The sequence below is a fragment of the Pteropus vampyrus genome, unplaced genomic scaffold (genome assembly GCF_000151845.1).
Source record: "Pteropus vampyrus isolate Shadow unplaced genomic scaffold, Pvam_2.0 Scaffold292, whole genome shotgun sequence".
Lineage (NCBI taxonomy): Eukaryota > Metazoa > Chordata > Mammalia > Chiroptera > Pteropodidae > Pteropus > Pteropus vampyrus.
The window spans coordinates 204,154-216,107 of record NW_011889073.1 but is presented as its reverse complement, the minus strand read 5'-3'; the positions used below and the strand labels follow the sequence as shown (position 1 = coordinate 216,107).

Genomic DNA, 11,954 nt, shown 5'->3' with positions numbered 1-11,954 from the left:
ATATAAATATAAATATGGACGAGGTATTTGTAAGGATTTGGGCACTTCCTCCTATAGAGTTGCGCTCACTCCTGCCAAGGCGATTACTGTGGAACGTTTCAGCATATGACAGCCCTGCAATGCCCAGGAAAAGCAGCAGACCCCAAAAGACGAAAAGGGAAAAAAGTGGGGGCTCTTCACCAGGAAACGAATCAAGTACCGACTCTTTCTCCCACAAAACAACGAAGCAGTGCAGATATGTAGATACCTCCTTGGCCCAAACAGAACATCGCACGTTGGGACCATCTGCAGGCGGTTGGAAACTGGTAGCCGTGAAAGATGCTGAGTGCTCTGCCGATTTTCACCGGCCATCTTTCTTTCACACGTAGTCAAGCCAGCTTGTGCTAAGGTGATGTCCACATGATAGGACCTGTGGCCAGCTGCTTTCTCTGATCTCTCTTGATGGATGAAGTGGTTCCTCCGTTAGGAGTAATGCCACAGAAAATAGCTGACGTGCTGGACTCTTAGTTTTTCCAGACCAGCTCATCAGCCTTGCAGGACCGGTTTGGCTAAGAACAACAGAGAAATCAGAAATCACGCGTGCTCATCAAGTACATCATCAAAACCCCGAAGCCTTCACGATCCAGACACAAAGATAAACAGAGAAACCTGTGCACCACCTGGGAGGGAGCACAGGGTCTGATGGAAGCTGGAGGTCAAGGAGGGTGCTCCATGCCAACCCCTGAGTGAGCCAGATCCAGACAGTGTTACGTACAGCATCACTATAAGCACATGTGGCTTGACATCTCTGTCATCAGAGGAGGAGGGATCTTATGGAGGGAGAGGCAGCTCCTCACAGGTTCCCACACAATGTGTGTTGAAAAAGAGATGAATTACAATCGGAACAGTGTGGAAAGGGCTTCAGAGCCCAGTACACCTGCTTCCGGCCCCAGCATGCCAATTAGTTAGCTGTGTGACTCTAATCCATTCTATTTATGTCACCAAAAGACCTCTGTGCAGGTAATTGACAATAGCAGGTTGCTAAATAAAGCCTTTTGCCTCTTAGATGCTGCTGACCTTCTCTATCTTCTTGACCTGTGATCCGTCCAATTCTCTCCAGCTCTGAGACTCTCACGGGCTTACCCTCTTTGACCCAGCATCAAATGTTGGAACTTCTCGAGGCTCGGTCCTAAGTCCTCTTTTCTTCCTGCTCTGCCTTCTGTCTCTCCAGGGTCTTACTCAAGCATATCTTGATTTATAGCTCAAGGCCAAGTCTGTCTCTGCCCTGTCCTTCAAACAGTAAAATCAGGTGCCTCCTTGACATCATCGCAGGCTGGCATCAAAGCATCTCAGACTCAGAGTACCCAAAACCATACTCAGGATCCTGTTGGTCCCCAAGGCTGCTCACCTGGATTTTCTGTCTCAGAGACCGGCCTCACTCCCCGCCCGCTTTTGCAAGCCTGATGCTTTGGGGTTGTCTTCCAGCCTCCTTCTTTTTCCCCTCCATATTCAGTTCATCACTAAATCCGGTCAATTTTACCTTCCAGATTTCTCTTGAACCCCCCATTTCTCACCATGAACTACCATGGTACCCCGAGCTGTTTGTCTGTCTGCTCTGCTGCTCCTTGAGCTTTTGGTCACCACTCTATCTCCACTCTGTCTAAGAACTAGTAGGCATGCAGTAAATATGTTAAATGAATTAGTGAATGTGCACTTGGACAAGATGTTTAGCCTGTCTCTAAGATTCAGTTTATGTGTCAAAATGGAGATGGCAAGACATGTGTAGTAGGATCAGGAAAATCAATTGAAGTTAAACTTAATCGAAAGTGTTTAGCATAATGTTTGGCACATAGAAAGTACTTGAGAACTTTTTTTTTTTTTTTTTTTGCATATAACATAAGAGACCTAGTGCAAAGGGTGTGTGCAGCTGTGACGTGAACTTCACCTGGCCTTCTGGGGTAGCCTGGAAGGCTGGGCAGGTGTCAGGGCTGAGAGCTCCCCCTCTGAGGTCCATTAATATCAGATGAGGCAGAAAGAAGAGCTGCCTGACTGCTGTCATAAGGCATCAAGGTCAAGGGCAGGCACAGGTGTTCAACAACTAGAAATCAAAGGACAAGCTTCACCCATGGATGAGACCACTGTGAGTCTCGGATCTCTCAGCCACACACACATACATAGCGTTCAACAGTTTCTTGTTTTGTATGAAGGACGACTATATGTCTCTACTAGGAAATTCTTTTTTTCCTCCTTTTTAAAAGTTTAAGAAAGTAGGTATACAATATTATATTGGTTCTATTAGTTTCGGGTGTACAGTATAGTGATTCGACATTTTTATACCTTACGATATGATCACCCCACTAATTCCAGTAATCATCAGAAACCGTACAGACTCATCATAATATTATTAACGACATATTCCCCTCCCCCCTTTCACCCATCTCTCCACCCCCTCCCTTCTGATAACTATCCTTTTGGTCTTTGTTTTTATGAGTGTGTTCTGTTTTGTTTGTTTTGTTTTGTTTCTAGAGTCCACATATAGAAACCATATGATATTTGTCTTTCTCTGACTTATTTCACTTAGCATAATACCCTCTCGATCCATCCACATTGTTGCAAGTAACAAGATTTCATTATTTTTAATCGCCGCGTAGTATTTCATTCTACCAGGAAATTCTTAAATGCTTCTGTGGAGGTCACTGTTCCTTTCCTCTGCCTTTCCTCTCTGCGCAGTCAAGATGAGATGTGATTTATTCTGAGGAAGCCCGGGGGATGTGGGAGATGAGAAGGAGAGAGGTAGGGAACGGTCAAATCTCAGGAAGTGTCTTTAATTTCGTTATGTGCATCTGGATTCACCAGAGGTGCCAACGTCACTCCACATCCTCACCCGGCGCACAGCTTGTTCCCCTTCCCGAACCTCCCCCACAGAGCGGCCTCTGCAGCCTCGCCTCGGCCCCCTCCTTCACTGGGTTACGCCTCTTGTGTGATGTGGTTCCTTGATGCTCACTGGGTTCTTCTTTCCACATGTAGGTTACTTGGTTTATAGCGCATCCTATGAAGACTTCATCAGGAACAAGTGGTCCACTCAAGCTTCAGCGGTAACCCACCTGCCCATTGAGAACCTGAAGCCAAACACAAGGTATGATGTGCCAGTCATTGAAAAACAAAAAATGGGACCTGTGTGCGTGGTTACAGACATTCATAGGTTGAAAATGAAAGGATTAATCAAAATGTTTCTAGGACTTCTTTTGCTTTCTCTCTTTAGTTCTCATAGAAAAATCAATAAACACTTACCATTGTCATGTATTTTTCTTTGAAATTACTATATGTGCAGTAATTGTTAGTCTATTGTGTTGGTATTGTGTTCTCTGTTTTCCAGAGACTAAATGCTACCTACTGTTGGGGAAAAAAGGGTTGTTCTGTGTGTTGGAAAGGAGTTGATCTGTTTGTAGCGACCCGCGTGGTGGCACTAGGCAGCGCAGCCTTCGTGTGTGACATTAATGGAGCAGCATTAATGGAACATTTTAATTAACTGGTACTCAACCCCTGTGATGCTGAAGCTCACACCATTAAAGAAAGGTGCACTGTGCACATTAATAAAGGTTACAACTGTGTCTTCCTAACCCGGGCAGTGGCCAGCTGGTCAGAGGGCCACGCAGGGGCCGGAGGTTACGGCCCTCAGTGTGAAATATGCAAAACTTGCTCCCAAGGGTAGAAGTGGCGTGTGCATTTCCTCCTCTATACTGTCTGCTTTTGATGGCAGTGGCCATCTAGGAAAACCTCCTTGGCGGGCGAACATGGGCGAAACGTCAAGCACATGATGCTCGAGCAGTGTGCTTGTAAATCAGCTCTCTGGGGAAAAAAAGTCCCTGGTTTTTGGTGTTTTCCAATTCCTGTAGTGTAAATACTCCCACCACGGCCAGTTCAAAACCACCAATGGGCCCACAGGATCTCTGAATATTTAACGATCGGCTCACTCGAGCCCATACAAATGGCTCTAGCGCATACTGTCACATCAAGTCACTATGTTTCCATAGCGAAGAACGCTAAGTGACAGGACTGTGGCCCCGAGGTCTCCCGTTTTTCTATACAGTCAGGAGAACACGGAGAAGGTTAGAACAAAATACCGTCTTTAAACAGAAATGTGCTAAAGGGGATAGAAACTGGACGACAGCCCTGGGTACCGAGAGACTTCCGAACTAGCTGAGAACATGGCTCAGGGCGTTTTGCTGTGTCCCTTGGGTTCACTTCCACTGAGCTTTTATAAACTATTTTGAATTTCAGGGTTTGGCAAGTGAACAACGAGCGGCAAGATAAAAAATTGAGAGAACACTTTATTTTTTCCTTAATAGTGAAGAAAAATTAATTAAAGGAAACAAAAACAGCACAGTTAAAGAAAATGAGGTCAACACCCAAATTTTTTTATTGCGCGTGGGGTGGCAATGCTCTAACAGCACAGCCAGTGTCAAAAAGCCGAAAGGGGCCTCAGGGACGACTTGCCATGGAGCTCCTTGCAGAAGATTTGAATCCCCATCTCCCGAGCTCCAGCCCCGAGTCCAAAGTCTTTCAACAGCTTTGGCTGCCAGACTGATGTTGAGTTTTGAATAACGTCAGGAGACGGTTTTGTAGAATGAAGGTTTGTTCATTTTTTCAACAGATTCATTAAATAAGAACTTACTGTTTGCTCCGTGCCAGGGACCCTGATATGCACCGGGGGTGGAACGGTGGGGGTCGGGTGGGGTGATAAACTGCACCGTGGCCCTGTCCTTGTGTTGCTCACTGGTACTCAAACCCTGTGATGCTGAAGCTCACGCCATTAAAGAAGGAAACAGATTGTTTTGAAACAACACAGACATAAACTTTCACTGCTCAGCATCCTGAGGGAGAAGTGCTAGGTGCTCTAAGTATATAACCGGGACCCTCCTGAGCCGGGGGTAGAGGATCAGTCAGGTTGGCTTCTAGGAAGTAAGATAAGCAGCCGGTAGCCTGAGGGGGCGGGGTGGGCAAGGCCATCATTCCGGGCAGAAAGGATGTTCGATGAAGGACAGGAGGCCTCTGCAGCAGGAGCGGGCGAGGAGGCAGGAGGCTGGACGAGCGGGTCCCAGAGGGCCTGTGGAGTCCCTCGTGGCTTCTGTCCTGCCCTCCACCCGCCTTCAGCCCCCTGACAGCAGCTGCGGTTGCCGCCTTCTCCCAGGATGCCGCGCTTTCTCATCCTCCTGACGCGAGCGCAGTGCGTGTGCCTCCCCCACGCAGATTTCGTCAGAGCCCCTCTGAGCAGCTGCTGAGCGTTCGCAGCTGGGCAGGTGTGACTGCGAAGCAAGGACACTCGTTTCCCCCGCGGGACCGTCACGCAGACCGTCTCTGGGGGACTCACTCTAGGAGTCCACGTGCTTCCTCCACGGAGTCTGCATCGCCCATTCTCATCTGGTCCCCAGGGCTTCTCAGGAGGTGGCTTCAGAGTCCCTCCATGGAAGAGACTCAAGAGGCAGTGGGCTGAAGAGGAGCCGGGGCGTCAAACCCAGCTGGCGTCCTTTACGATCTCGTTTTCAGCTTCACGTGCGCGTCATCCACGTTGCTCACCCAACTCAGCCCCAAATCGCTTTCTGGAGTCTGCGTATTTTAATCCACACTTAAAGATTTGTCACTATGGAGTCTTTGGGAAAGAAGGGGCCAAACGCTTCTATAAGAAGGCAAGGCACGGGTTGCCTTGGGTGAGGCAGAGACTATTCCGAGAATGCAATATATATTTTAGCTCGTAGAAAAAGCTTAATGTGGTTTTTGAAAATAGGAACTTTACTTTTTTTCATGATTCCACATTACTTTTCAGCTCAGCATAATAAATTTACTTTGACACATTAGGTGAAGTTCAAGTGGAAATGTGTCTTTGGAAATGGGCCGCGTGGGCTTTGCGGAGGAGAGAATAACGGTGCAGACACGGAAGGTGGATTTGGAGAACACTCAGGTTTCAGCGGTGAGACAAATCGATACAGCAAAGAAACCCGACGGGCCGCTCTTAATCGATGGGTCTTCCCTTCTCGCCTGCCGCCCGCTGCGGGCTCGGGGAAGTGGAATCAGCACGGCCCCAGCGGCGGCTCGAGAGACAAGGAGCGAAAATGTCTCTGCATGTAGCCTCCGGATATAAGTGTCATTCCTTAGGTTTTGATTTCCTCTTTTTAAGAGGGAAAAAAAAAAAGTATCTGTGAAGTTGAACCAGTATCGTTGACAGATGCCAAACCCACTGCTTGAATGGCCTGCAGAGTTTTGCCTTAAATAACTCCGCAACCACCGAATAAAAGTATGCGTAATTGGGAAAACATGAGCTGCTGAGTGAAGGGAGGTTTGGAAACTCATGTGTTCGTAATTATGCATATCTTTCTTTAAAATACAGATTTAAAAAGGATTCTCTCCTTAATGAGATGTGAATGACTTTTCTTGAAAGGCTTGCAAGAAGACTAATTTTACCAAATGGTTTAATTATTTCAGACATTTAAACCAACTCTCGATTTAATCAGACACAAAGTCATGTCCTATCTCTGTGTAACTGTGAGGCCAGTGCCTCCCTGGCTCATCTCAGAAGTTCGAGGCTTGCTGCCAGGACCGTGGTGCAACAGACATATGCCTTTGCTCTCTGAATGTAAATAGTTCACCTTTTAGAAATTTAGTGCATTACTGCATGTGATCTGTGTCTTTGACTTAATCAGAGAATGTTATAACCTTGAAGTGTAACTCCTGCCAGCCTGAAGCCATAGAGACAGGCTTGTCGCGAACTCTCCAGAATGGCGGAGAGCCACACTCATGGGATTGTGTACGTCCTTCTTTACCAGTCAGTGGCTGAGGATTAAGAGAGCGCAGATAATACCTAGAATCCTAGATGGGAGGAAAACACAGCGATTAATAAGAGGGAGATACAGAGGGTCACACGGTGCCGTGGGAAATACCGGAGAGCGTTTTCCAACCACTGCTTTCTGTCCCGTAGCTCATTAGAGTATAAAGCCCGATGTTGTGGACCCCCCGGCCTGCTCGGCTTATCGATCTCCCTCTAGATGAACTAACTGATCCACACAGTGTGCTTTCTAGCACATTCTCTGTTCCAAGACAGAGACAATTCCTACAGCTGAATCTCTCCCGGCCTTTTCCACTTCCCCTTCCTGGACTCATTTCTCTTTCCTGAGACACAGAAGTTTGAAGCTCAGTGCCTTTTAACGGTCCAGAGCCGGCCGTCGCAGTCATCACGTGCCCGAAACACCGTGGTCACGTTCGTTCCACCCGGGAGGCCAGCCTCTGGGCCTGTTCGCCCCCTCTCTCCAACCCTCATCAGCTGCATCATTACTGGGTCAAACATCCTGCTTTTCCACACGGAGTCCAGTGATAAGAACGAGGTTAAAATGTGAATTCTGCTCTGTAAGTGACCGGCCGCTCCAAGTTCTCAAGCGGTGGAATTCGCACGGGGAGGGGCGTTTCCTCCACGGATGTGTCCCACAGGCAGGACAACCCTCGATGCCTCGAGGGTCACACACTCCCTAAGCGACTTATTTGCCCAACACGCCCCCTCTGTCCCATTAGCCCCATGTCGAGGCTGTAAATTGTATCACTTTGAATCGTTATTAGAAAATGAGAAAGTTCAGAAAAAAAATATGAAGAAGTAGCAGTGACGTAAGCATTAGTAAAAAATGGGACTCAAACTCTGTCACAGAGGAGGTACGCAGTAGTTTGGGAATCTGTCTTCTTACACAGAAATTAAACAAGCTTCTCTTTCAAAAAATGTTTTCTTCCTATTTCAGGTATTATTTTAAAGTTCAAGCCAAAAATCCTCATGGGTATGGACCTATCAGCCCTTCAGTCTCGTTCATTACAGAATCAGGTATGGCCGATTTCGCATTTTCATTTTTTCCCCCTTAAAAACAAGTAATTTGGAATAATGACTACAATAGAATCAAAACTAAAGAAGTGAAGTCCTAACTTTTCTATTTACTGAATTCATATCTTATATTGCAAACATTTTCTTTCTGCTAGGTTAAAACTTGGATAATAAAATTAAAAGTAGTCTTTATTGGAAATGGCTGGAAAATGGAGAGGTCAAATTCCAATGAAAGGAGAAAAAAAATCTAGTTTTCAACCATGTGGGAAAGATACATTTGAATCTATCTGTAAAAGATTTTGTTGCAGAGATAATTTTTTTTTATTGCTAACAGCCGACAAATATAAATCTCTTGAGGCCTAAGAGGCAGTTGCTTCTAAGAATTAGGCAAGTCTCTAAGATGTGTTCTCTACTAAGACTTGAAGATGCCTTTACTTAACATGGAGAGTTGAATTAAAATACGATGCAGTCTTACAAGCAGCATCACCCAGAGGATGTCTCTGTGTTTGGGATGCTGGTGGGCAGCGCACTCAGGCTCTTCGATAAAATGCTCCTGTGATCATGGCCTGAAGCAGCACATCGAGCTGGCCATGGTCACCAGCTCCTGGGTTAGCAACCTTGCCAAATAGGAAGCCACGTGAGAGAGCTGGGACCTGTAGCTCTAAGCCAGGCCTCCTTCACAAGCCCAACTGAGCCAGCTCCACTCTGAAATTGAGGCTCTAGCTCCTGTTTGGTTAGATTATTTTCTACATGCAGCTTAATCTCAGAACATTTGTCACGGGAAGATAATTTTAATTGGAATGATGTGAAATCTACTGAATCAAAATATGTGGAACAAACTTAAATCTTTTGTGAGAATATGTCTTATACTGGAAAAGTGGGCAAGGGACCTCAAAAATGTTTTCAACGATTTCATCTAAGAAGCATGTTTCTCATTAGTAATTAAGAAAGAGTAAGAGAAAAACCATTATCAGTAGTTAATTTGCCAAAGTAAGGAATACGTCTGTTTATGCCTGCATTTCTTAAAAAAAAAAAAAAAAAATGGACCTTTGGCAACTTTCACAATTAACATGATAAAGGTCTGTAGAAAAAAACCCAAGTAATTCAAATATAAACAGCTCTCAAGAAACCAAGGTCCAAAATCTGAGAGTAGAAAGATATAAATGTAATTTCTGAGACTGCGATGTGAAATTCTGATAAGACAGCTCTCTGCTTACCCACTTCCCAAGAAAAATCCCACCATACTCTCACTCCATTTTTTTCGTGGTCTCCAAGGAGTAGGTGATGAAAATCCAGGGCACTCAGATTTCTGAAAAATACTCTCTTGGGTGAGGCTGCGGATGCTCCCTCTCTGTAAGCCCCCAGGCGATTCTCACGCACATGGAAATTTGACAAGTATCTGCTCTGGTCATCTTCACTCTATTCTGTCAGTTTGTTCAAGTCTCTCCTTCATTTTTTTTAATTTTTAATTTTTATTAAAGTATAGTTAACATACAATACTATGTTAGTTTTAAGTCTATGACATAGCGATTTGACATTTGTATGCCTTACGATGTGATCACTACAATAAGTCTAGTAAATACTGTCACCATGTAAAGTTATTATAATTTGATTGATTATATTCTCTGTACTGTACATTACATTCTCGTAACTTATTTATTTTGTAACTGGGAGTTTGTACCTCTTAGTCTAGTTCACCTTTTCGCCCATCCCCCACCCCCTCCCTTTTGACAACCATCAGTTGGTTCTCTGTGTCTATGAGTCTGTCCTGTTTCATTTTGTTTAGTTGTTTTGCTTTGTTTTTTAGATTCCAGATATAAGTGAAATCATATAGTATTTTCTTTTTTTTCTGACTTATTTCACGTAGCACCTCTAGTCCATCCGGGTTGTTGTAAATGGCAAGACTTCATTGATTTTTATTGCTGAGTTATATTTTATGGTATATATATGCCACACCTTTATCCGTTCATCTATCAACGGACAGTTAGGATGCTTTCATATCTTGGCTATTATAAATAATGCTGCTGCGAACATAGAGATCCATTTATCTTTTCAAAGTAGCGTTTTTATTTTCTTTGGATAAATACTCAGAAGCGAAATTTCTGGGTCATACGGCAGTTTTACTTTTAATTGTTTGAGGACCCTCCATACCTCATGCACTGTTGGGAATGTAAACTGGTGCCACTATGGAAACCAGGGTGGCAGTTCCTCAGACCTTTATCTTCTACTCCCTGCTGAAAGCACTTAAGTTAGCAACAGAAAAGTCATCCAATAATTAAATTATGGCATTGGCCAAACATGAGAATCAAGAAATTCCATATGATGGAATATGTGACGTAAGTATCTGCGTGTAACAGGCTAAACCGTGGGTAAGCGTTTGTCGTTGTTTGTGTCGCTGCTTTATATCACCCCCTCCACCCACCCAGGGACAGCTGAGACTTTTCAGCAGGCTGCCGAAACTTAGGTTAGGATCAGGAGAGGGAAGGAAGCCTTTACACTGACAGCTAATGGTACGCCACTTTGTTTTGTGGAGGGTGGATGATGTCAGAATGAAAGGTCTGTAGAAAGGGGCAGCACAAGGGAGAGTTGGCGTGATGGAATTATTCTCTATCTTGATTGGGGTGGGGTTCCATGAGTCAATACATGTGTTAAAATTCATAGAACGTTTACCCCAGAAGAGCGATTTTACTCCATGATAATTGTTCACAAAAAAGTGATGGCTCGTGTTTACCTAGGCCATGGTATTTTATAAAAATGAAATTTTTAGAAAACAGAAGTCCTTAAAAAGCTAGTTTCATATTCTCTTAAGTGGCATTATTCGGGCTAAGATATGAACATGTTTTAAAAGCAACTCTAATGAGGCATAAATGGCCCACAGGAAGCTGCACATACTCACAGTGTCCAACCGAATGGTTCTGAGGTATGTTTACCCCCTCGGAGAAGCCCCCACGATCGTGAGGGTGACCGCAGCTGTGCGATGCTGCCCTCCTGCCCCTCCCCGGGCACACGTCTTCTCCCCTTTCCAGGCAATCACTGGTCTGCTTTCTGTCTTTAGAGATTCACTGGCACTTTCTAGAATTTTATATAAATGAACTAAACAGTATGAACTTCTTTTGTCTGGCTTCTTTTACTCAGCACAATTGTTTCAAGATCCATCCATATCGTTGTGTGTAGTAGGGTGACTGGTTTTTACATTGGCACCCACAAATATATATAGAAACATATATTTTAAATATATACACTGCTAAGAAATAAAAGTCTGTTCTCTTTCATTCCTTAGCAGTATTCCACTGCCTGGCTGTGCCACGGTTCGCTTATCCATTCACTTGTTGAAAGACATTGGGTTGTTTCTGCTTTTTGGCTATTAAAAATAAAGCTGCTATGAACATTCATGGATAAATTCTCAAGATTAGAATGGGTGGATTGCATAGTAGGTGTATGTTTACCTTTTTAAGAAACCACCAAACTGTTTTCCCAAGACGGATATATTTTGAAACATAATGAATATTTAGCAATTTTGTAGTATGTGGTGTCAAAATATTATCTTCAGAGACTCACAGCATCTATATAATGAGGTATTTCTCAAAAAGAAATAAAAACTAAGGACAAACGTTGGCATCTGTCAAATAAACCTTACGTTTTTCTTCACCTCTTGCGTTTTGGTTAGCTCTTCCAATTACAGTAAACATTTCAACAATTGCATGGTTGTGAAATATGATAATGAACTCAATTATTTCTTTTTTATTCTACAGACAATCCTCTGCTTGTTGTGAGACCACCAGGTACGTTGCTCATCTTGATAAATTTGGCACTCAGGTGATCGAGTGGAATATTGAATATGAGATTGTTATGATTACTCACAAGTAGAAATGCTCGATCATTTTTGCGTTTTTATAATTTCATGACAACTTCTATGGTTTCTTTGTACCTTTCATTCTAATCCAGGGAAAAAAATTATCTAGGAATTTTTTAATAGGGCCATAGCAGCCAATATCTATAAAAAAAAAACAACATTCTGAGTGGCCAATAGCTATGACAATAGATAAGTTTATTTGCATGTAAACCCCTTTGACTATTTTAAATTGCTGAAAAGATAGCAAAATGCCTTAAGTGCACAACA

General features: G+C 43.9%; 1 protein-coding gene across 1 annotated transcript in view; it reads left to right on the top strand.

Moving 5' to 3' along the window:
• FNDC1 (fibronectin type III domain containing 1) overlaps positions 1-11,954 on the top strand; it is a 106,382-nt gene that overhangs the window by 56,058 nt on the left and 38,370 nt on the right. The window contains exons 15-17 of the mRNA XM_011376308.1: positions 3,007-3,115; positions 7,758-7,837; positions 11,587-11,616. Of these exons, the coding sequence (XP_011374610.1) occupies positions 3,007-3,115; positions 7,758-7,837; positions 11,587-11,616 (219 nt within the window). The remainder of the gene's footprint in view (positions 1-3,006; positions 3,116-7,757; positions 7,838-11,586; positions 11,617-11,954) is intronic.